Source organism: Sus scrofa, chromosome 13, assembly GCF_000003025.6.
Source record: "Sus scrofa isolate TJ Tabasco breed Duroc chromosome 13, Sscrofa11.1, whole genome shotgun sequence".
NCBI lineage: Eukaryota > Metazoa > Chordata > Mammalia > Artiodactyla > Suidae > Sus > Sus scrofa.
This window is the reverse complement of record NC_010455.5, coordinates 134610168-134633507: the sequence shown is the minus strand read 5'-3', so window position 1 is coordinate 134633507 and position 23340 is coordinate 134610168. Positions and strand designations below refer to the sequence as shown.

Genomic DNA, 23340 nt, shown 5'->3' with positions numbered 1-23340 from the left:
CCAGAGCCACAGCAACGCAAGATCCAAGCCGCGTCTGCAACCTACACCACAGCTCACGGCAATGCCGGATCGTTAACCCACTGAGCAAGGGCAGGGACCGAACCCGCAACCTCATGGTTCCTAGTCGGATTCGTTAACCACTGTGCCACGACGGGAACTCCTTTTTAATTTTTTTAAATGTTAGTACCCAATGAATTTTATTACATTTATAGGTGTAGAAAGATCATCACAACCCAATCTTGGGGAACTTCAGTCTTGAGGGAAATGTGAGTACTTGAGGGTGCTTTATATTTGGGAAAAAACAAAAACAAAAACAAAAAAAACCAAACCATGTTCCCATTGTAGTTTTCAAAGATGATAGAAATCACAGAGCAGAAAATGTTTAGAGGTGTGAGACAAGGGGAAAAACGGCAAAGAAACAGAAAGTGAATGAGAGAAAAGAGAGAAGGGAGTAAACTAAGCAAGGAAAGTAGAATTATAGTTGGCTAGCCTTTACCTAATCTGATCCATCTGGCCCTAGTTTCTTGCTTCCCTAAATTTGTGATGGTCTGTCAATACAGACCCTGCTTATGACTAAATATTGTGCTACTATAATAAGACAAAAGAATACTATTAAAATGTTCTAATTTTGGAGTTCCCTGGTGGCCTAGCAGGTTAAGGACCTGGCACTGTCACTGTAGCTGCTTGGATCACTGCTGTGGCACAGGTTTGATTCCTGGCCCAGGAACTTAACATGATGCAGGCACAGCCAAAAAAAAAAAGTTCTGGTTCCAGAAAAAATCACCTTGATTTACTTTCCTGACAAAATCAAAGGCAGAAAACCGACTTTTATCAGTTTTAGAAAAGAAAAACTAAAGAGTTTTTCTGTTGTCACTGCTTTGGCATAGGTTCGACCCCGGCCCAGAAACTGAAACAGTGTTCTACTGCTTTATGAGACAGTTCTACTGCTTTAAAAGCCAGGAATCTATACATAACCAACCTCGTTTACAATTTAAAAAGTTGTTTATATTAGATTTTCCTTCATATTAGCATGAACTCTACTTACGAAAAAAATAAATCTTATAATGCCAAGGATTTTGTTCTATTCATTACTATACCTCAGGATCTCAAACATTTATTGAATGAATGAATGAATGGAGTTGGTATAGGTAATGGACACCTAATGGCACAAAATTTGAAAAATAGGTATATTTCACTTCAGTGTAAAATGTCAGATTTTCTTAGCTAATATTCATTTCATCTTAATAGTATCTTTTTTTTTTTTCCCCCTGGCTGCACCCAGAGCATACAGTGGTTCCTGGGCTAGGGATCAAACCTGTGCCATAGCAGCAACTCAAAAACAGCAGTGACAATGCTGGATCCTTAACACACTGTGTCACCGAGGAATTCCATCTCAATAGTAATCTTAACATTCATTTCATTTTAATAAATGATTCATATAAAATTCTCACATCTGTCTTACCCAGTGTCCTCCATTAACGCCAGAGTGATTCGAGAGAGGACTCGGTTTTGAGTGTGAGACCCAGTCATGGCTTCATTCTGAAAATCACCAACAGATTTTAATTAGAAGGTTGGACTCTCTGTAATTCCCAATTATTTCCATGATTACTTAATATATATTTAAAATGTTGGGAGTTCCTCTCGTGGCTCAGCAGAAATGAATCTGACTAGCATCCGTGAAGACACAGGTTCGATCCCTGGCCTCCCTCAGTGAGTTAAGGATCTGGCATTGCCATGAGCTGTGGTGTAGGTCGCAGACACAGCTTGGATCTGACATTGCTGTGGCTGTGGTATAGGCCAGCAGCTACAGCTCTGATTCGACCCCTAGCCTGGGAAACTCCATTTGCCACGGGTGTGGCCTTCAAAAGACAAAAGCCAAAAAAAAAAAAAAAAAAAAGTTGAAAGTGTGAGAAGCTGACAAAACATTTTATTTATATATATACTTAATTTTTTTGCTTTTTAGGGCCGCACCTGCAGCATATGGAAGTTCCCAGGCTAGTGGCTGAATCAGAACTGCAGCTGCCAGTCTATGCCACAGCCACAGCAAAGCAGGATCTGAGCCGTGTATGTGACCCTTAACCCACTGGGTAGTTGAGACAAATACCCAGATAATTGGGGGAGGGGGAGGAGGAATACTTGTCTGAATTACAAAGAAAATTCTTTTACAACCAACACTTTATACTTTGTGATCACAAAAACACATATTAATATGCAAAACAAATATTACAGAATCATAGGATCAAAGGAGCTGCATGAGGGACTCAAAATATCAAGATTGGCTATCTACACATTGCCTTTTTTTTGTTTTGTCCTTTTAGGGCCACACCTGGGGCATAAGGAAGTTCTCAGACTAGGGGTCAAATCGGAGCTATAGCCACTGGTCTACATCTCAGCCACAGCAACATCAGATCCAAGCTGCATCTGTAACCTACACCACAGCTCAAGGCAATGGTGGATCCTCAACCCACTGATCGAGGCCAGGGATTGAACCTGCATCCTCATGGATTCTAGTCAGATATGTTTCCACTGGGGCACAACGGGAACTCCTATCTACACATTGTCTTAAATCATATGATAAAATTCCTACCAAGAGGTCACCTGATGGTAAGAACTCACTGTCTCTCTTTTTTTTTTTTTTTTTGTCTTTTGTTGTTGTTGTTGCTATTTCTTGGGCCGCTCCCGCAGCATATGGAGGTTCCCAGGCTAGGGATTGAATCGGAGCTGTAGCCACTGGCCTATGCCAGAGCCACAGCAACGCAGGATCCGAGCCGCGTCTGCAACCTACACCACAGCTCAGGGCAACGCCGGATTGTTAACCCACTGAGCAAGGGCAGGGACCGAACCCGCAACCTCATGGTTCCTAGTCGGATTCGTAAACCACTGCGCCACAACGGGAACTCCAGAACTCACTGTCTCTTAAGGAAGCATATTTTATTTTTGGGAAGCTCTGATTATTTTTCTAATCTTTATGTCGAACACTGAATGGTCATCCCAATTATTTAATTAATTAGTTAATTAAATCATTTTGGCCACACCCATGATATGCAAAGTTCCTGGGCCAGGGACTGAACCTGCTGCACCACAGAACTCTATCAAGTATTTTTATATTTCATTTCTTTTCTTTTTTGGCTGCACTTATGGCATGTGGAAATTTCCAGGCCAGGGACTGAACCCAGGCCACACCAGTGACAAGGTGGATTGTCAACCCACTGAGCCACCAGGGAATTCCTCAAGTATTTTAATATCATCTTTTAAAAAAAGAGTTCAAGGACACAGAGTTATTTCAGAGAAAGACAGCAGTTATGAAATTAATAAAATTACTACTCTCAAGTCTTTCATTGAAAAGTAAATAAATTTTCATTTCTGGCCACTCTACATCTTTCTAAGGGAATCACTTAAAAAAACTGCTTAAGGAAAACAAAGAAACTGAAATTCACATGTGAGAAGTAAGTATACATGTCTTCCTTAAGTTTTTTTTTTTTATTTACACCTTGAACAAATGCATATATTTTCTTTAAAAAAATTTTTTTTTCCGCTCTGCCCATGGCATGCAGAGGTTCTGGGCTAGGGATCAAACTTGTACCACAGCTGTGACAATGCTGGATCCTTAACCCACTGTGCCACAAGGGAACTCCTCCTTTTTAAAATGTTATTTTATTTATATTTTTGACCACACCCATGGCAAGCAGAAGTTTCCAGGCTAGGGATCAAACCTGCACCACAGCAGTGCTCTGAGCCACAGCAGTGATGGTGCCAGATCCTTAACCCACTGGGCCACCACAGACCTGTGATGTTAGTTGCAGGTATACAGCAAAATGATTCCGTTATACATATATGTAGTATCTATTCTTTCAGATTCTTCTCCCATGTAGGTTATTACAGAGTTGCAAGTATACAGCAAAATGACTCCACTATACATATACGTAGTATCTATTCTTTCAGATTCTTCTCCCATGTAGGTTATTACAGAGTATTGAGTAGAGTTCCCTGTGCTCTGCAGTAAGCCCTTGATTATTATCAATTTTATATATGGTAGTGTGTATATGTTAATCCCAAACTTCTAATTACTTAAGTTTCTATCACTGTTACTTTGTGGTCACCTAGATAATAATGGTCAACACAAGCATTAATTTCACTGTTTTCATAATTTTTCTAACCTGGATCATGATATATGTAAACTGAAACTATTTAATTATCTAGACAGAGCTTTAAAAATTACATGTGTGTGTGTGTGTGTAATTTATATACATACATATATCTCCATACTCTCTGACCCAGAAATTTCATTTCCAGAGATTTATCCTTCCTCTTTCTACGTAAACAAATTTGACCTTAGGTTAACTTTTTAGTTCTGCTTCCCTGGAAATCTAACAAAGGTGGAATGTCAACCATATTACCAGGCAACAGGATTTAAGGACACCTGATATACCCCTGGACTTGGGATTACAGTAAATGAACATGAATACCTGTTAGTAAGCCACAGTTTGGAACTTCTCTGTGAGCAGTGACTCTTATGGCTATTGTCACTTACAGGCATCTGGAAGTTATGTCTATGAAATTGTTTACAAAGATACTAGTTCTTTTTGTTTCTTTAGGGCCGCACCTGTGGCATACGGAAGTTCCCAGGCTAGGAGGTCAAATCAGAGCTGCAGCTGATAGCCTAGGCCACAGCCACAGCAATACCAGATCCAAGCCGCATCTGTGACCTACATCACAGCTCACAGCAATGCAGGATCCTTAACCCACTGAGCGAGGGCAAAGGGCAGCGACTGAACCCGCATCCTCATGGATACTAGTCAGGTTCGTTATCCTGAGTCACAGTGGGAACTACAAGATATTAGTTCTTATTTGGGACATAATATTTTTAAGCCAGGCTGGTTCTTGCACCCCTCTGTTAAGGTTTTGTGCTTATGGTATTGGAGCTTGAGGGAGTGGGAGAGAAGCACAGATGATAGCCCATACACTACCGTATAGAACACAAGAGAAATGCCTGACTCTGCTTTGCTGGCATGCTGTACTTTCTTTCCTGTATCATTCTAATATTAGTTTTTTCAGTGTCAGCTGTTTAGGTCTTACGAGTTCAATTGTTTAGCTGAACATAAGAATACCTACAGGAATGCCGCTTGTGTAAGGTACTGCAGATATAAACTGCTCATTACAACATTTTTAAGATAAAAAATGTAAAACATAGCTGTCATTAACAAGGGACTGTTGTGATATCCACATAATACTAAGTAGCTATTAAAAAATAAGCAGATACAAGTAGACAGTATTCTCCTAGTGCATGTATTTCTGCAAAGCGAGTGAGCTCCTGAGAGACTGGTAAACAAGGGAATGACGTCAGTATAAGATGGAATCATGTTTGTTCATAAAGATTTCTCCCTGGATTTTAATGTTTGGTGCAATGGAGCAGAACCAGCTAAAGACAAAGTATACTAAGACAGCCGGACACAGCAGCAGAGGAATGCTTTGCTGTGTAGCATGCCTGTTCGCTCTACATCCTTCCAACTGGCTCAGTATGGCCAGAGGCTGTCTTAGATCTGCTTGCTGCATGGTTCTCTAACCTCTGTAGTTTTTACTCTTGCCCCATTATTCAGATTTATAGTCTCCTGTCTATCTACCATTGCATTTTGCTGTTGTATAAGGTAAAGAAATACTAGAATAAATATAGGAGTTTATTTATCGGAAATATGTCTTTTTAAACTGAGCTAGTACTTTTATTATGACATTGTTTTTGTTAATACCCTGGTATTTGTGTTTCCCACAAGCCTTGTTATTTTTGGTGTTTGATTTTGAAGAATGAGGTTTTTTTTGTTTTTGTTTTTGTTTTTTTTTTCTTTTTTGCAATCTCTTGGGCCGCTCCCGCGGCATATGGAGGTTCCCAGGCTAGGGGTCGAATGGGAGCCGTAGCCGCTGGTCTACGCCACAACCACAGCAACGAGGGATCAGAGCCGAGTCTGCGACCTACACCACAGCTCACGGCAATGATGGATCCTCAACCCACTGAGCGAGGCCAGGGATCAAACCCGCAACCTCATGGTTCCTAGTTGGATTCGTTAACCACTGAGCCACGACGGGAACTCCAAAGAATGAGTTTTCTTAGGAAAGCATACATTGTATCACAGCAGAAGTACCTATATTTCCTTGGAAAGATGTCTAAGACATATCATTAAGTGAAAAAAGTTGCAAAAATGTATGAATCTATTTAAAAAAAAACTATGTTAGTGTATCTGTTTATCTACCTACCTAACATCTCTGATATTAAAAAAAACTTAAATAGTGATTTAAGGATATTTTTAAAAATGTAAATAGTGATTACATCTGGAAAGTGGTTCTGGAGAGCAAAATGAGAAAAGGGACTTTTTCTTTTTTTATGGCCACATCCATGGCATGTGGAAATTCCCAGGCCAGGGACTGAAATCTAAGCCGGAGCTGTGGCAATGCTGGATCCTTTAACCCACTGCCCCGGGGCAGGGAGCAAATGTGCACCTCTGCATTGACCCACGCTGCTATTGTTGAATTCTTAATCTACTGTACCACAGAGGAACTCTGAAAAGGGGCTTTGATTTTTTTACTTTATAACCTATTACATGTTTGAATAAGTCAAGTAAGAATTCCTTTTGTTGGGATTTCTGTTGTGGCACAGTGGAAACAAACCCGACTAGGATCCATGAGGATGTGGGTTTGATCCCTGGCCTTGCTCAGTGGGTTAAGGATCCGGTGTTGCAGTGAACTGTGGTGTAGGTCACAGACCCGGCTCAGATCCCGTGTTGCTGTGACATAGGCTACCAGCTGCAGCTCTGATTCGACCCTCTAGTCCGGGAACTTCCAAATGTCTTAGGTGCAGCCCTAAAAAGCAAAAATAAAATAAAATAAAATAAATTTCTTTTAATAAAGAGAAAACTTGTCTAGTAAAATCTTAAAATAAACTGACCTCTAATAACCGCTTTTCCCAATGGTTGAGCTCAGTGCCCATACCACCTTGATTTTCAAGTTCCATTCCCTCCAGGATTGGACAGTTAAAATGTTTTCGTGCTTCATCCTAAGAATCAGAAGAAAAAAATAAATAAACTTGACAAAAAGTAAAATAACTTAATGGCAAACTCTTTATCACACGGGATGTTATAAAATAACCATTAAAGAATCATTTTGGTGAGAAGAGACAATGTCTTTTAAAAATGTGGTTTTTAATATAATTGAATAAAATATTTTGACAGTCACACTTTTCTTTGCTATTAAACTACTATTTCCTTTAAGTCATATATATTTCAAAGAAGTTATATACTATGATTGCCATTAGCAACTTTTGTGTCAACAATGATTTTAATGCAAGTGTAAATTCCCCTTATTATGGACATAGCCTTTGTAAGAAAAATAAGTTGTTCATTTGAAAACAATTTTATTCATTTGGTTTTGTTTGTCCTTCAGGTAGAGATCTCCGTGGATGGGAAATAACCAAGAGCAGTGCAAAAGTTCAGAAGTCAAGGAAGGGGGAAAGGAGAACGGATGTGATGATTAATTTTATGTTCAAGTTGGCTGGGCCACAGTGCCCAGATTTTTTTTTTTTTCCTTTTTTTTTTTTGTCTTTTTGCCTTTTCTAGGGCTGCTCCTGCAGCATATGGAGGTCCCCAGGCTAGGGGCCTAATCAAAGCTGTAGCTGACGGCCTCCACCACAGCTCACAGCAACGCCAGATCCTTAACCCACTGAGCAAGGCCAGTGATCAAACCCACAACTTCATGGTTCCTAGTCAGATTCGTTAACCACTGAGCCACGATGGGAACTCCAACAGTACCCAGATATTTCATCAAGCATTATTCTGAATGTTTCTGTGACAACGTTTTTGGATGAGCTAAACATCTAAATTGGTAGACTAAGTCAGTCACTTTTCATAACATAAACGGTTCAATCAGTTGAAGGTCTTCATAGAATAAAAACGACTTCACCCCTGAACAAGAAAGAATTCCACCAGCCAACTGCCTTTGGACTCAAACTGCGATTCTTCGCTGAGTCTTCAGCTTGCCAGCCTACCTCATCACAATGTGGACTTTCTAAACCTCCACAACTACATGAGCCAATTCCTTAAAGTAAATCTCTCCAGCTCTTTCTCTGTCAACACATCTTGTCAGTTCTCTTTCTCTGGAGAAGCCTGACTAGAACAGACTCCAAATGAAATGATCAGCAATTATGCAAATAGTACCTGTGATCCCAAGAGGTATCACAACAGATTGCTGGTATCACAACCTAAAACAGTGGGTATGAGTCACCGCCAAATTTCTATTTCCTCAGATTTTTCTTGGCCTGTAGCTTTACCGTACTGCCTTTATATTAGGTTTCCTATCATAGGCTTTGCAATTTAATCATAAATTCTAAAACAATAATGATTAGTAAAGGACCATAATGAATGAAAAGAGGCTCATAAGATATGAAGTTCAGTAATACTCACAACAACACGAGGTGTTACCAGCAGATACACAGTGTGAGGAACTCTCTTATTATCTCGAACATCCCATAATCTCTCCACTTTTCGAACTACTTTATCACTCCATTGATATAATCCAAGACTGCAATTAAAGAATAAAAAAGCAATCCTTTTTGCAAATTCACCACCTCTTACATGTAAAAGTGTTTATGAAAATCATTATGAAATGAAAATATTTGAGGAGTTCCCACTGCGGCTCAGTGGGTTAAGAACCAGACATAGTATCCATAAGGATGAAGATTCAATCTCTGGCCTCGCCCAGTGGGTTAAGGATCCAGCATTGTGAAAAGCCGTGGCATAGATCGCAGGTGCAGCTTGGATCCGTTATTGCTGTGGCTGTGGTATAGGCCAGCCCCTGCAGCTCCAGTGGACTCTTACCCCGGGAACGTCCATATGCTGCAGGTGCAGCCTTAAAAAGAAAAAAAAAAAGATTATTTGAGCTTACTATATACCAAGAGTAAGAACGTATTTGATAGCAGTTTCTGATTTGGTTTTTCTAATACCTATGAAGTTATCATCACAATTTCGCAGATAAAGAGAAGCTTAGAGAGATGAAATAACTTGCTCAAGTTCAAACAGTTAATATTTGACTAAGATGAAAATGAATTACTTCCTCTCAAAAAATTTACTAGATAAAACAAAAATATGTGCAGAGACATATCCAAGTACTGTATATAAGAAAACATAATAAAAACGGTGGCATTTTAATTTAGTGGGAAAGTATAATTTACTGATTACTACGCTGTAAAATTGGTTATCCATCCAGGAAAAAAATAAAGTTAAATCCCTATTTTGCCCCATATAATACAATTCTGAATAAATGTCAGTCAAAATAGCAGAGTAAGGACTTCTGAAAAGTCTCCACTTCATGAAAGCAGTGAGAAAAATCAAAATTGGTCACATCAACTTTTTTTAGAACTCTGGAAATCAACCAAAGGCTTCTAGAAATCCAGGAAATACTTCTTTAAGAAAAATGGATGAATCTCTGTAAGAACAGTAAGCTTTGTGTGGTTTCCCACATACTCTCTCCAGCTCTGTGGCAGCCTTTTAAACGAAGGACACGCAATCATGGTGAAAACCAGTAACCTGGCAGCCAGGCAGAGCAGAGCAAGATTGACTGGCAGAATGCATCAAAAACAAAACAAAACAAAAATATGATCCAACTAAATGTCTGCAAGAGACAGAGTTTAGATCCAAAGATGAAATAGATTGAACATAAAAAGATTAAAAAGATATACCACGCAAACAGTACTCAAAAAAGAGCTGAAACAGTTTTACTAATATCAGACAAAATAGACTAAGACAAAAATTGTTATCAGAGACAAAGAAGGAAATCTGATAATGAAGAAAGGATCAATCCATCAAGAAGACATAATAATTATCAACATGTCTGTATCTTACAAAAGAACCCCAATACATGAAGCAAAAATAAATTCCAAATGGATTAAAGGTAAAACACATAAAAAATTCAAATAATAATTTACAAGGAGAAATTTTTAAAAATATATTTATTACAATTTTTGGAATGCAGAAGAAACTTCCTTAAGCAATAAAGGAAAAATAGATGAATTTAATAAAATAAAACTTAACAACTTTTCTGTATGGCAAAAGTATGGTAAGTGAAATAAAAAGATAACTAAAACCAAAAATCTCATTTTGTGGAATCTATCTTGCAAAAATAAAAGCACTACTATGAAAGTGCTACATTTATTTATAAAATTTTAATGAACATCAATTTTTATTTTTCCCTATAACTATATCACTTTCTTCCTAGATTAATTCTACCACTGAACCCATGAATCTCACATTCTCACTAGTAAAGCGGACTATAAAGAGGCTATTTTTCCCACCATTATTTTACGAAAAAAATTTTTTTGCAATGATATATCATTTTTTTTTAAGGCTGCAGTCATGGCAAATGAAAGTTCCCGGGCCAGGGACTGAAACCAAGCCACAGCTGTGACCTATGCTGCCCCAGCTACAGCAATGCTGGATCCTTTAACCTACTGCACTGGGCCAGGGATCAAACCAGAGCCTCTACAGCTACCCAAGTCGCTGCAATCAGGTACTCAATCCACTGTGCTACAGTGGGAACTCCTAGAGAGGTTATTCTTAATTCCTTTTCTTTCTCCTTCGCAAGCAATGTTGAAACACAGTGAACAGGGGATCTCCGTGTGGCTCAGTGGTAATGAACCCGACTAGTATCCACGAGGACATGGATTCCATCCCTGGCCTCGCTCAGCAGGTTAAGGATCCAGTGTTGCCATGAGTGGCAGTGTAGGTCACAGACATGGCGCAGATCCGGCATTGCTATGGCTGTGGCTGCTGTAGCTGTGGCTCCAATAGGACCCCTAATCTGGGAACTTCCGTATGTCATGGGTATGGCCCTGAGAAGACAAACAAACATAGTGAACAAAGTCAGCAAGAAAATAAACAGGTTTTACTTTATTAATAACTCCAATATCCTTTTCATCATTCACATTTCAAGATTAATGATTTCTCCAAATACATAGGTTAGGGCCAAATCCTTCTCTTTCTATGTCTAACACCTGAATTTATCACTCTATTGTCTCCACTTATGTTGCAAGATTTCTTACTTTAGAGGAATATCCCAAATGTAAGAAAGCACTGCAAACTATCAGCTTAACAATGGTTCTTGTATGTAGGAGCTCTCTCCTCCTCACCTACATCACTATGTAGATGGCATCTATCTCACCATTTATGTGTTTCCCATAAAGACCACAATTCTTAGGAAAGCGTAGACTTACCCATCACCACCAAACACACAAAAACAATCTAGGAAGTAAAACATCTATTTCTACATTAGAATTTTGTTTCTTCATATATAACTCTAAAAAAATTATGATGAATAAACTACTATCTGTTTGTTTTTTAAATTTTTTGGCTGCCTCATGACACATGGAGTTTCCAGGCCAGGTATTAGATCTGAGCTGGAGCAGCTGCAGCAATGCCAGATCCTTAACCCACTATGCCCAGCCAGGAATTGAACCTGTATCCCAGAGCTCCAGAGATACTGGTGATCCTGTTGGGCCACACTATGAATTTCTATTACTTGGTTTAATATTTATTAACTTCTAGGTACCTAAATGGAGATCTTTGGACTTATTAAAGTAAAATATACAAAAAAACAACAACAAAAAACCAACATAGTGTTGGTGAAGACGCGTTTTTTTTTTTTTTTGTTTTTTGTTTTTGTTTTTTTTTTTGGTCTTTTTGCCTTTTCTAGGGCCACACACTCAGCATATGGAGTTTCCCAAGCTAGGGGTCAAATTGGAGCCGTGGCCGCAGGTCTACGCCAGAGCCATAGCAACGCCGGATCCGAGCCATGTCTACAACCTACGCCACAGCTCACAGCAACGCTGGATCAACCCACTGAGCAAGGCCAGGGATTGAACCTGCAACCTCATGGTTTCTAGTTGAATTCATTAACCACTGAGCCACTATGGGAGCTCCGAGGATGCATGTTTGGTCCTTGGCCTCGTTCAGTGGGTTAAGGAACCTGCTCAGATCCTACACTGCTGTGACTGTGGTGTAGGCCGGCAGGTGCAGCTCTGATTTAACCCCTAGCCCACGAACTTCCATATGCCTCAGGTCTGGCCCTAAAAAAGAAAAGAAAAAAGATAAAGTGAAGGAGTTCTGAGAATTAAGTTTTTTTGTTGTCTTTTTAGAGCCACACCCACAGCATATGGAGGTTCCCAGTCTAGGGGTCAAATTGGCACTGGTCACTGGCCTATGCCACAGCCATTCCAACACCAGATCCAAGTCTCATCTTCGACCTACACCACAGCTCACAGCAACACCAGACACTTGACCCACTGAGCAAGGGCAGGGATCAAACCTGCATCCTCATGGATACCAGTTGGATTTGTTTCCACTGCACCACAATGGGAACTCCTGCAGTCGTATTCTTAACCAACGTGCCACAGCAGAAGCTTCTCGTTGCCTGTTTTTAAACTCCATACAACTGAATTTTGGCTTCTTTTGCTCAACCCTATAACTGTGGTATTCATACATGTTATAACATAGAGGAATAATGTGTTCATTTTTAGTGCCTTGTAGTTTTTAATTATAGGAATATATCACAATTTATTTGCCAATTATTCTATTGATGGACCTTTGAATGGTTTCCATTTTGTACTTATTAAAAACAAAACTGAGGATTCCTGAAGTGGTGCAGCAGAAACAAATCCAACTAGAATCCATGAGGATGCCGGTTCGATCCCTGGCTTCACTCAGTGAGTGGGTCAGGGATCCGGCATTGGTGTGAGCTGTGGGGTAGGTCACAGATGTGGCTTGGATCTTGTATTGCTGTGGCTGTAACTGTGGCTGGTAGCCATAGCTCCAACTCGACCTCTAGCCTGGGAACTTTCATATGCCACAGGTAGGGCCCTAAAAACAAAAAAAAAGACAAAACAAAAAAACTGCAATGAATATTCATGTACATGTCTTTTTTGTTTCTGCTTTTAGGGCCGTACCCATGGCCTATGGATGTTCCCAGGCTAGGGGTAGAATCAGAGCTACAGCTGTCGGCCTACACCACAGCCACAGCAACATCAGATCCCAGCCGCGTCTTCGACCTACACCACAGCAATGCTGGATCCTTACTCCACTGAGCAAGGCCAGGGATCGAACCAGCAACCTCATGGTTCCTAGTTGGATTTGTTTCTGCTGTGCCACGACGGGAACTCCAAGATTGATTTTTTATATAAATGCATGCAAATGGTTATAGTTCTGTGACTGGTATTTTGCATAAAATTCTTGATAAGTTTTTTCAATATTTCTTGGTATTATTTCTTTTAGGTCCTTAATCTCTAGATCACTGCTAATATCATGTGCTAAATAAAACACTAGTTAACACGTAAATATTGCCATGTAAACACAATAATTATTAATAAACCAAACTCGAACCAATCTACATTTTCCCATGGCCTGACTATCCTATAAAGTAATGTAAGCTACAGAGTGGTGGAAAAGAGCTTTGCTTAACGAGAAGAGTCCTGGCTCTTTGGATAAGTCACTTAAGCTTTCTCCCAACTCAATTGTTCATTTGTAAAGTGGAAAGATGACACTAAACAACCTTTTCTATCTTGTTTTAATAAGATAGGATACACAATCTTCTTAGGCTAGAGCCAAAAAGCCATATTATTTACGGCACTTATGCTATGATTCTCAGATTCTGGTCTCAGCGCCCTCCTAAAAGATAAGAACAAGAACAAAAACAACAAATACCTATAATTAAAAGGGGGGAGACCATCTGCAAATCTTGAAGTTAGAGGATTTCCATCTTTATCATGGTAGAATGCAAACAGCCCAGCAGAGAAACCCTGTAAGAAAAATTTCAAAACATCTTACAGTGAAAAATATCAAGTCAGATTATAGACATTGCAACATGCCACTATCAAAAGGGAACTCTGATATAACCACATAAAAGCATCATGCCAATACTTCTACAGGAACTTGATGTATATTGGAATTGGACAGAAATTAAGTGTTCCATATTATAAATTCTCTTTTTCTTTTTTTTATGGCCACACCTGCAGCATATGGAAGTTCCCAGGCTAAGGGTCAGATCTGAGGTGCAGCTGCTGGCCTACACCAAAGCCAACAGCAGATCCACGTGGCCTATGTGACCTACAACACAGCTCAAGGAAACACCGGATCCTTAACCCACTGAGAGAGGACAGGGATTGAACCTGCGTCCTCACAGAGACTATTTCGTGTTCTTCATGGGCTGAGTCACAATGGGAACTCCCATATTATGAATTTTAAATTCAATTACTTAAACCAAAAACAGTAATAACAAAGACATTCTTTGGTAGTGGTACTTTTTTAAAGATATGTTTATCACAGCTGGTCCTTCCACATGAATTTATTAATATAATCTACAGTTGCATCCAGAGAATGCTACTATTGAGGACAATTAACAATACAGTTCAGGGAGTTCCCATTGTAGCTCAATGGATTACAAACCCAAATAGTATCTATGAAGATGCGGGTTCCATCCCCGGCCTTGCTCAGTGGATTGAGGATCTGGCGTTGCTGTGAGCTGTGGTGTAGGCCACAGACGTGGCTTGGATCCCGAGGTGCAGGCTGGCAGCTGCAGCTCCAATTAGACCCCTAGCCTGGGAACCTCCATATGCTGCAGGTGTGGCCCAAAAAAAAAAAAAAAAGAAAAAAGAAAAGAAAGAAAGAAAGAAAAAAAAAAAAAAGAAACAAAACAAAACACAATACAGTTCAGAGTAGGAGTATGCTCTTAAGAGCATTCATAAAAATTCAAAGTCTTTGATCCCAAAGTCCATATTCAGTATAAATCTATACTTAAAAAAAAAAAACTATAAATGTGTGTGTACGGGGGGTGTACACTTTGGAAAAAAACTAGAAACATATATTAAAATGTGACCTGTAGTTCTTTTGGTAGTAATGTGAAAATAATCTGTGTTTTACAATGTGAATTTTTTTTTTTTTTGCTTTTTAGGGCCACACCCCCAGCATATAGAGGTTCCCAGGTTAGGGGTCAAATCAGAGCTATGTCTGTTAGGCTACACCTACAGCCACAGCAATGCAGGATCTGAACCGCGTCTGTGACCTACACCACAGCTCACAGCAACATCAGATCCTTAACCCACTGAGCGAGGCGAGGGATCAAATCCACAACCTCATGATTCCCAGTCAGATTCATTTCTGCTGTGCCACAGTGGCAACTCCTATACTTCAATTTTGAAAAATAATGAAAAAATAAAAATAGCAGTTCCCATTGTGGCTCAGCAATAACAAACCTGACTGGTATTCATGACAATGTGGGTTTGATCACTGGCCTCACTCAGTGGGTCAAGTATCTGGTACTGCCCTGAGCTGTAGTGTAGATCACAGATGAGACTCAGATCCCATGTTGCTGTGGCTGTGGCTTAGGCCAGCAGCTACAGCTCCAATTCGACCCCTAGCCTGGGAACTTCATATGCTGTACGTGTGGCCCTAAAAAGCAAAGGATAAAATGAAATAAAGTATAAAGTATCTAGGAGTTCCCGTCGTGGCGCAGTGGTTAACGAATCCGACTAGGAACCATGAGGTTGCGGGTTCGGTCCCTGCCCTTGCTCAGTGGGTTAACGATCCGGCGTTGCCGTGAGCTGTGGTGTAGGTTGCAGACGTGGCTCGGATCCCGCGTTGCTGTGGCTCTGGCGTAGGCCGGTGGCTACAGCTCCAATTAGACCCCTAGCCTGGGAACCTCCATATGCCGCGGAAGTGGCCCAAGAAATAGCAAAAAAAAAAAAAAGACCAAAAAAAAAAAAAAAAGTATAAAGTATCTACAGTTTTTATGAATTTAGAGGTTCAAATGGTATTAACAATGATGCTTGTCTTTCACCACAATAGCAGGTTCAATTTTTTTTTTTTTTAAAGGGTTGCACTTGCAGCATATGGAAATTCCAAGGCTAGGGGTTGAATTGGAGCTGTAGCTGCCAGACTATACTACAGCCACAGCAACTCCAGATCCGAGCCATGTCTGCAACCTACACCACAGCTCACAGCAATGCTGGATCCTTAATCCACTGAGCAAGGCTAGGGATCAAACTTGAGTCCTCATGGATACTAGTTGGGTTCACTACTGCTGAGCCACAATAGAAACTCCAATCCTATAGATTTTTAACGTAAAGCTAAGGAAATTAGCACTTAGATCTGTGTGGTTCATTCTCTCTTAATCACTGTATTTTACTGCCATCTATTTTCTAAACACATGAATGACATTAAGAAAAACATTTCCTAGGTCTTAGGCAACTTCAATTAATCCCCCAGGCATACTGTAAAAGTTTACTGTTTTGGACCAAATGGAAAAAGGCAAGGAGAAATTGTGAATTTAGTTAGTATACATAAATTCAGAAAACCTAAAAAGACCAGGAAGAAATTTAGAAGTAAGATATATGAGATAAAATCTACAATTAGCATATATATATATTTTTTTTTAATCTTTTTTTTTGGCTTTTTAAGGCTGCACCCACGGTATATGGTGGTTTCCAGGCTAGGGGTCCAATTCCAGCTGCAGCTGCTGGCCTACACCACAGCCACAGCAACTCCAGATCTGAGCTGGGTCTGTGACCTACACCACAGCTCACAGCAACACCGGATCCTCAGCCCACTGAGCAAGGCCAGGGATCAAAACTGCAACCTCATGGTTCCTAGTTGGATTCATTTCCGCTGCGCCATGACGGGAACTCCCTGAAAGTATATTTTTTAAAAATTGCAAATTTTTTTTTTCTTTTCCCACTGCACCTGCAACATGTGAAAGCTCCTGGACCAGGGACTGAACCTGAGCCACAGCTGCAGCAATCCCAGATCCGTAACTGGCTGTGCCACAAGGGAACTTCTGAGAAATTACTAAATTTTTTCTTAAGAAGCTTAATCACTTTTTCAAAACTTCTATTTGCCCAATGGATTTACTAGTTTTATTATTTTAGGTAGTAGACCTCAAGCTAGCCACTACCCTGATCGTTAAAAATTCTCTATTGGCAGAGACCTAATCAACTAGGTTTTACTGAACACAATCTAAGAATCCACATAATCTTAAATTTTAATACATACATCAAGGTGAGAGTATAATTAGGAAATAAAGGCAGGAAGGAAAGAATAGTAGTTAACATCAAAATTTACCAGGGCATGAATAATCTCATGTTTCACTGTGGACAGCATCCCAACAAACTCCTGAGGCTGGGTAGAGATCATATTTGGACACAGGTTAGCATATCCTGCTATTGGCCTGTTAAAATAGACATTGAATTTTTAAATATTATACAAGGACAATACGTATGATTATATTAACCTATACTTTTCTATCAAAAAGTGATAAAAGACAGAAAAATATTTGCTAAATGTCAAATGTTATTTTGTCACATCTAACTTTCACTATCTTTTCTTTTTCTGGGGGGCGTCTTTTTTTTTTAGGGCCACTGTGGCATATGGAAGTGCCCAGGCTAGGGGTCCAATTGGAGCTATGGCTGCTGGCCTTCTTCGCAGCCATAGCAACTCAGGATCCGAGCCACCTCTGCGACCTACACCACAGCTCACAGCAACGCCGGATTCTTAACCCACTGAGCGAGGCCAGAGATTGAACCCACAACCTCATGGTTCCTAGTCGGATTCATTAACCACTGAGCCACAACAGGAACTCCTCATTTGCCTTATTTAGGTAAAAAACATACAGTTGTGCATTCTTCATGCCTGAAGGCAAATACATTGTTTTTCTTTTTTGGTTGCCCTGCGGCATATGGCGTTCCTGGGCCAGGGATCATATCCAATCTGCAGTTTCAACTTATGCTACAGCAAAGCTGGATCCTTTAACCCACTGTGCCAGGGCCAGAAATCAAGCTGCGCCCTGGTGCCACAGAGATGCCGCCAATCCCACTGTGCCACAGCAGGAACTCTGAATACAAGAGACTTACACTTAGAAAAGTATGAATATAATTCACTCACCAAAACACCGCCATAGTGCCCTCTAAAATATAAAATGAATGTCACTGTCAGGCTTAAACCCTGTCGGGGACTTCCTATAACACTGAGAATAAAACAACTCTGCCTGTTTTTCCTTCCAATGTAGTTCTCATACTCAAACATGGTTTCCGCTGAAGGGGCCTCTAACAGCAACAGGTAGACACTGCTATTTCTAACATACGCTCTTTCTCCAGCTCTTTATTTGGCTAAAGCCTATCAATTTTCAGGTTATACGTAAAGTTTCACTTTTTCAAAGAGGTCTTCTTTGCCCATTGATGTAAATTATGTTTCCCACTTTCCTTCTCTTTTATGTTACAGTATCTTTTTTTCTCCTACAAAGTATTTATTCTATCCTGAAATCACATGTCTAGCTGTATCTGTATTTAACTAATATCTGCCTCCCTTTGTAATTTGTAAGTTCCATGAAGCAGGTACACTATGTTGTCTATTTTGTTCATCTGGTCTGCTGACAACATATTAGGCACTCATTTATGGAATGAATTAATGGATTATAACAGTTTTTAAGGAAAGTTTCACTTCCACCAAAAAAAGTGAAAAATAGCAACTACAGATATTGTTCTTTTTTCTAACATCAAATTCTCCTCAGAAGAAAGCCAAACCTTCCCCAGGTAGGAGAAGACATGTATGAGTTGCTCCAAATTAACTGATTAACATCTATCCTTTCAGATGGTCATTCATATTGAATGTGAACCGAGTGTTGAAGTGGTTTAAAGAAACACAAGAGCAGTGCAATGAACTGCAATGAACCTTTGGGCTATGGGATTCTCATCTGTGTGACAACTCTTATGCTGGATTCTCTTCCATAAAGACAATCAGATACTTTACTTTCTTTATTATCAGATACTGAAGAGAAATGAACTAATCTAGACTCATCTCAACATGGAATTTTTTTTTTTTTTTTGGCTTTTTTTTGCCATTTCTAGGGCCGCTCCCACAGCACATGGAGGTTCCCAGGCTAGGGGCTGAATCAGAGCTGTAGCCGCTGGTCTACACCACAGTCACAGCAATGCGGGATCCAAGCCGCGTCTGCAACCTACAGCACAGCTCACGGCAACGCCGGATCCTTAACCCACTGAGCAAGGCCAGGGATCGAACCCGAAACCTCATGGTTCCTAGTCGGATTCATTAACCACTGAGCCACGATGGGAACTCCATCAACATGGAATTTTATATCCCTCCCTTTACTTCCCAGGGAAACCATTCTGTTCGTAATACATAAGGTTCACTTATAACATGTCTTTTATTTTTTATAAAAAAAGCTCATTATAAAAAGGTACCTATCCAAACAATGTAAAAACGTATGAAGAAAAAAGTAAAAGTTCCCTATTTTACAACCTACCACAACTAAATTCCACCATTACAGGTAACTGCTATCAACATTGGGTGCTTTATTTTTGGGGTGATCAGCCATCCCAGTTTACCCAGGAATAAGGGGCTTCCCAGGATAAGGGACTTTTAGGGCTAAAACAAAGGTACTCCAGAGAAAATCGGAATAGCTGATAATCCTAATTATTTCTGACTTTTTCTTTAGCACATTCAAGTACATAACATTTTAAAACAATATCATACATATATTATGCACATCGTTCTGCAATGTTCTTTTGACACTCAACAGTATAATAAAAATGAGACTGTGTATGTACATGTGCACAATCCACATGGTTTAGGTCAAATTAAGATAAAGAACCATGATTTTGTAGCACTGCAATTAGAAGGTATATTTACCAAAGGCATTTTTAATAAGTATCTCATTTTTTCAAGTAACTTACTCACTTAGCACTTCAAATGCACTCTTTCCTTAATATCAAGACACTACTTATAAATTTAATGACATCTTCTCAGGAAAAAGGAAAATTAAATACATATAATCTTTTTACTAAAAAAACAGTACATATACATCTACAAAAACATATAATACTTTTTCATTGAGCAATACAGTCAATATTTGACTCAAAGCATTTTCAACATTCAGAAGCTAAGGAATTCTGAGTTGACTTCATGGATTGACAATTACATAGCATCATGTTAACAGACTGCTCTTATAATCCATGATGCTGATTTTGACCTAATTACCACCTTCAGTATTGACAATATAATTCTGAAGCATATATCACTGTTTCCTTTGTATTCTTAGTTTTACTAATAATTTCATGTTTTTCCTTAAATTAATTACATATTAATAGAAGTTAAACAGCTTTTTTTTTTTTTTTTTTTTTTTTTTGCCTTTTTTCTTAGGGCTGCTCCCGCGGCATATGGAGGTTCCCAGGCTAGGGGTTGAATCGGAGCCGTAGCCACCGGCCTACGCCAGAGCCACAGCAACGCGGGATCCGAGCCACGTCTGCAACCTACACCACAGCTCACGGCAACGCCGGATCGTTAACCCACTGAGCAAGGGCAGGGACCGAACCCGCAACCTCATGGTTCCTAGTTGGATTCGTTAACCACTGCACCATCATGGGAACTCCTAAACAGCTTTTTAAAGCCAACTAGTCTTTTTTGCAGCTCACGGCAACGCTGGATGGTTAACCTCATGGTTCCTACTCGGATTCGTTAACCACTGCGCCACGACGGGAACTCCTAGTCTTTTTTTTTTTTAAAGGGCTGCACCCATGACATATGGAGGTTCCCAAGCTAGGGTCTGAACTGGAGCTATAGCTGCCAGCCTACACCACAGTCACAGCAACTCGGGATCCAAGCCATGTTTGCGACCTACACAATAGCTCACGGCAACAGTGGATCCCTAACCCACTAAGCAAGGCCAGGGATCGAACCTGCAACCTCATGGTTCCTAGTTGGATTCATTTCTGCTGCACTACAACGGGAACTCCAAAGCCAGATAGTCTTCTGACAGATAGATGAATGTTCAGGAATTCAGCAATGGACCTTATATACACATGAATTGGTCACATTAACTCTCCTAGATTTGAGATTATCACATACAAACTATTCTGAGACATAGCAACTTCTACTGCCTTTATTGGATTTGTCTGGAGTGTGAGTGACCATCTTCTGTATATATAATGACTTTATGTCAAGGATGCTTCATTGAGAAAAAAATTTTTTGAAATATTTTGTAAATAAAAAAGAGAACTCTGGAGTTCTCTTGTGGCACAGTGGGTTAAAGATCTGGCATTGTCACTGAAGTGGCTGGGTCATTGCTGTGGCACAGGTTTGATTCCTGGCTCAAGAACTTTTGCATGCTGCAGGAACAGCCAAAAAAAAAAAAAAAGAACTCCACATTTTTAAGAGATAATCAGATAATCAACCTAAGTGGAGGACATACCGAGTGATATGAACAGTTGTTTTTTTTTTTGTTTGTTTGTTTTTTTGTCTTTTTGCTATTTCTTGGGCCGCTCCCGTGGCATATGGAGTTTCCCAGGCTAGGGGTTGAATCGGAGCTGTAGCCACCAGCCTACGCCAGAGCCACAGCAACACGGGATCCGAGCCGCGTCTGCAACCTACACCACAGCTCACAGCAACGCCGGATCATTAACCCACTGAGCAAGGGCAGGGACCGAACCCGCAACCTCATGGTTCCTAGTCGGATTCGTTACCCACTGCGCCACGACGGGAACTCCTGAACAGTTGTTTTTTAATATCTTACAGTTCAGCACAGTAATTCAAATCATTTCCTTAGTGAGGTATGCATCACTTCCAAAGAAAATTCTATTGACAGCAGACTTTTTATTTGGACTTGGTATACTTATATTACCATACGCATAACAGTCCTATAACCTGATACCCCTACCACCCCCATCCAGGCAGTGTGCTGTTTCTTACTACTGGAGACCATATGACAAATGCAAACTTCCCCACTCTCAACACTTATAATAACGCTCATTTTAAGAGTTCCTATATTAGATCTTGGGAAATAAATCTCAGGGGAAAGTTTACCTGTCCATTTTTGCTTCCTGCTGACAATAGGCTGCATAAGAGATGATGTTTTCATGGCTGCACCTCTCCGTGGCCAGAGCACCAACATAAAGAACAAAGTCTGCATCCCGGACGCCCTCTTGGTCTGGCACACCCACTGCTCCACAGGGCCACTTTCCCCCACAGCAGACTCTGCATTGCTACGTCCATAGGGGACAACAACAGAAAATCAGACCAGGGATAAGGTTAGCTATAGGAACTTTCAATTTATAGTGAATCCAGATTCTAAGTATGTATGATTTAATCTTTATTTATTATCCCTCAACTTTTATCAAAATCCATACCTCTCTCTCTACTCAGCTCCTATCTCTAAATTTATTTCATGAAAATTTCTACTTTATATACAATCTTAATTAAAACAAACAATTGCTATTTATAAAGGGCATCTAACCAGGATGCAAAAAACAAGACACTGAAACAGAAAAGATTTTCTTAAACCCTAAACTAGGTGAAAATCACAAGGGACTTCCTTGTACACAATTTCTTTTTGCACCTTTCTGTGAATCTATAGTTATTTCAAAATTAATAAATACAAACTTTTGGATTTTTTTGGCCACCCTGCAGCATGTGGAGTTCCCCGGCCAGGAATCGGATCTGAGCCACAGCTTTGACCTATGCCTTGGCGACAACGTAGGATCCTTAACCCAATGTATCAGGCCAGGGATCAAACCTGCATCCTAAAGCTGCAGAAATGCAACCGATCCCTCTGCACTACAGTGGGAACTTCAACATAAGCTTTTTATTTAATGGAAATATATTTCTATTATAAAGTAATTATAAAGTAATTCATTGATCTTATTAAAAATTCAGGTAACACAAAAGTATATAAGGTAAAAAATTAAAGTTATCTTGTCATATTACCCTCATTTCTAATTTCCTAAGCAAGCTTTGCCGTTTTTTTCATAGCCATACTCAGGGCACACGGAAGTTCCTAGGCCAGGGATTGAATCTGAATGACAGCTGACCTATGACCTACGCAGCAACTGCGGCAACTCTGGATTCTTGAACTCACTGCACGGGGCCGGGGACAGGACCTATGCCACCTCCACAGTGACTGGAGTCAGTGCAATAGTATTCTTTTGTTTTTCTTTTCTTTTTTTTTTTCTATAGGGCCACACCTGTGGCACCAGGCTAGGAGTTGAACTGGAACTGCAGCTGCCGGATTATGCCACAGCAAAGAAAGATCGGAGCTGCATCTGTAACCTACAGTGCAACTTGCAACAATGCCAGATCCTTAGCACACTGAGGCAGGTCAAGGATTAAACCTGAATCCTTTTTTTTTTGTCTTTTTTTGCCATTTCTTGGGCCGCTCCCGCGGCATATGGAGGTTCCCAGGCTAGGGGTCTAATTGGAGCCGCAGCTGCCAGCCTATGCCAGAGCCACAGCAACACGGGATCCGAGCCGCATC

At 40.1% G+C, this 23340-nt stretch overlaps 1 protein-coding gene across 1 annotated transcript in view; it reads right to left on the bottom strand.

Annotated features, from left to right (window-relative positions):
- Nucleotides 1-23340, bottom strand: part of LMLN (leishmanolysin like peptidase) — a 60636-nt gene that overhangs the window by 23244 nt on the left and 14052 nt on the right. The window contains exons 6-11 of the mRNA XM_003358776.4: nucleotides 21894-22072; nucleotides 17142-17247; nucleotides 13731-13825; nucleotides 8445-8562; nucleotides 6935-7042; nucleotides 1463-1539 (exon numbers count right to left, since the gene is read on the bottom strand). Coding sequence (XP_003358824.3) covers nucleotides 1463-1539; nucleotides 6935-7042; nucleotides 8445-8562; nucleotides 13731-13825; nucleotides 17142-17247; nucleotides 21894-22072 — 683 coding nt within the window. The remainder of the gene's footprint in view (nucleotides 1-1462; nucleotides 1540-6934; nucleotides 7043-8444; nucleotides 8563-13730; nucleotides 13826-17141; nucleotides 17248-21893; nucleotides 22073-23340) is intronic.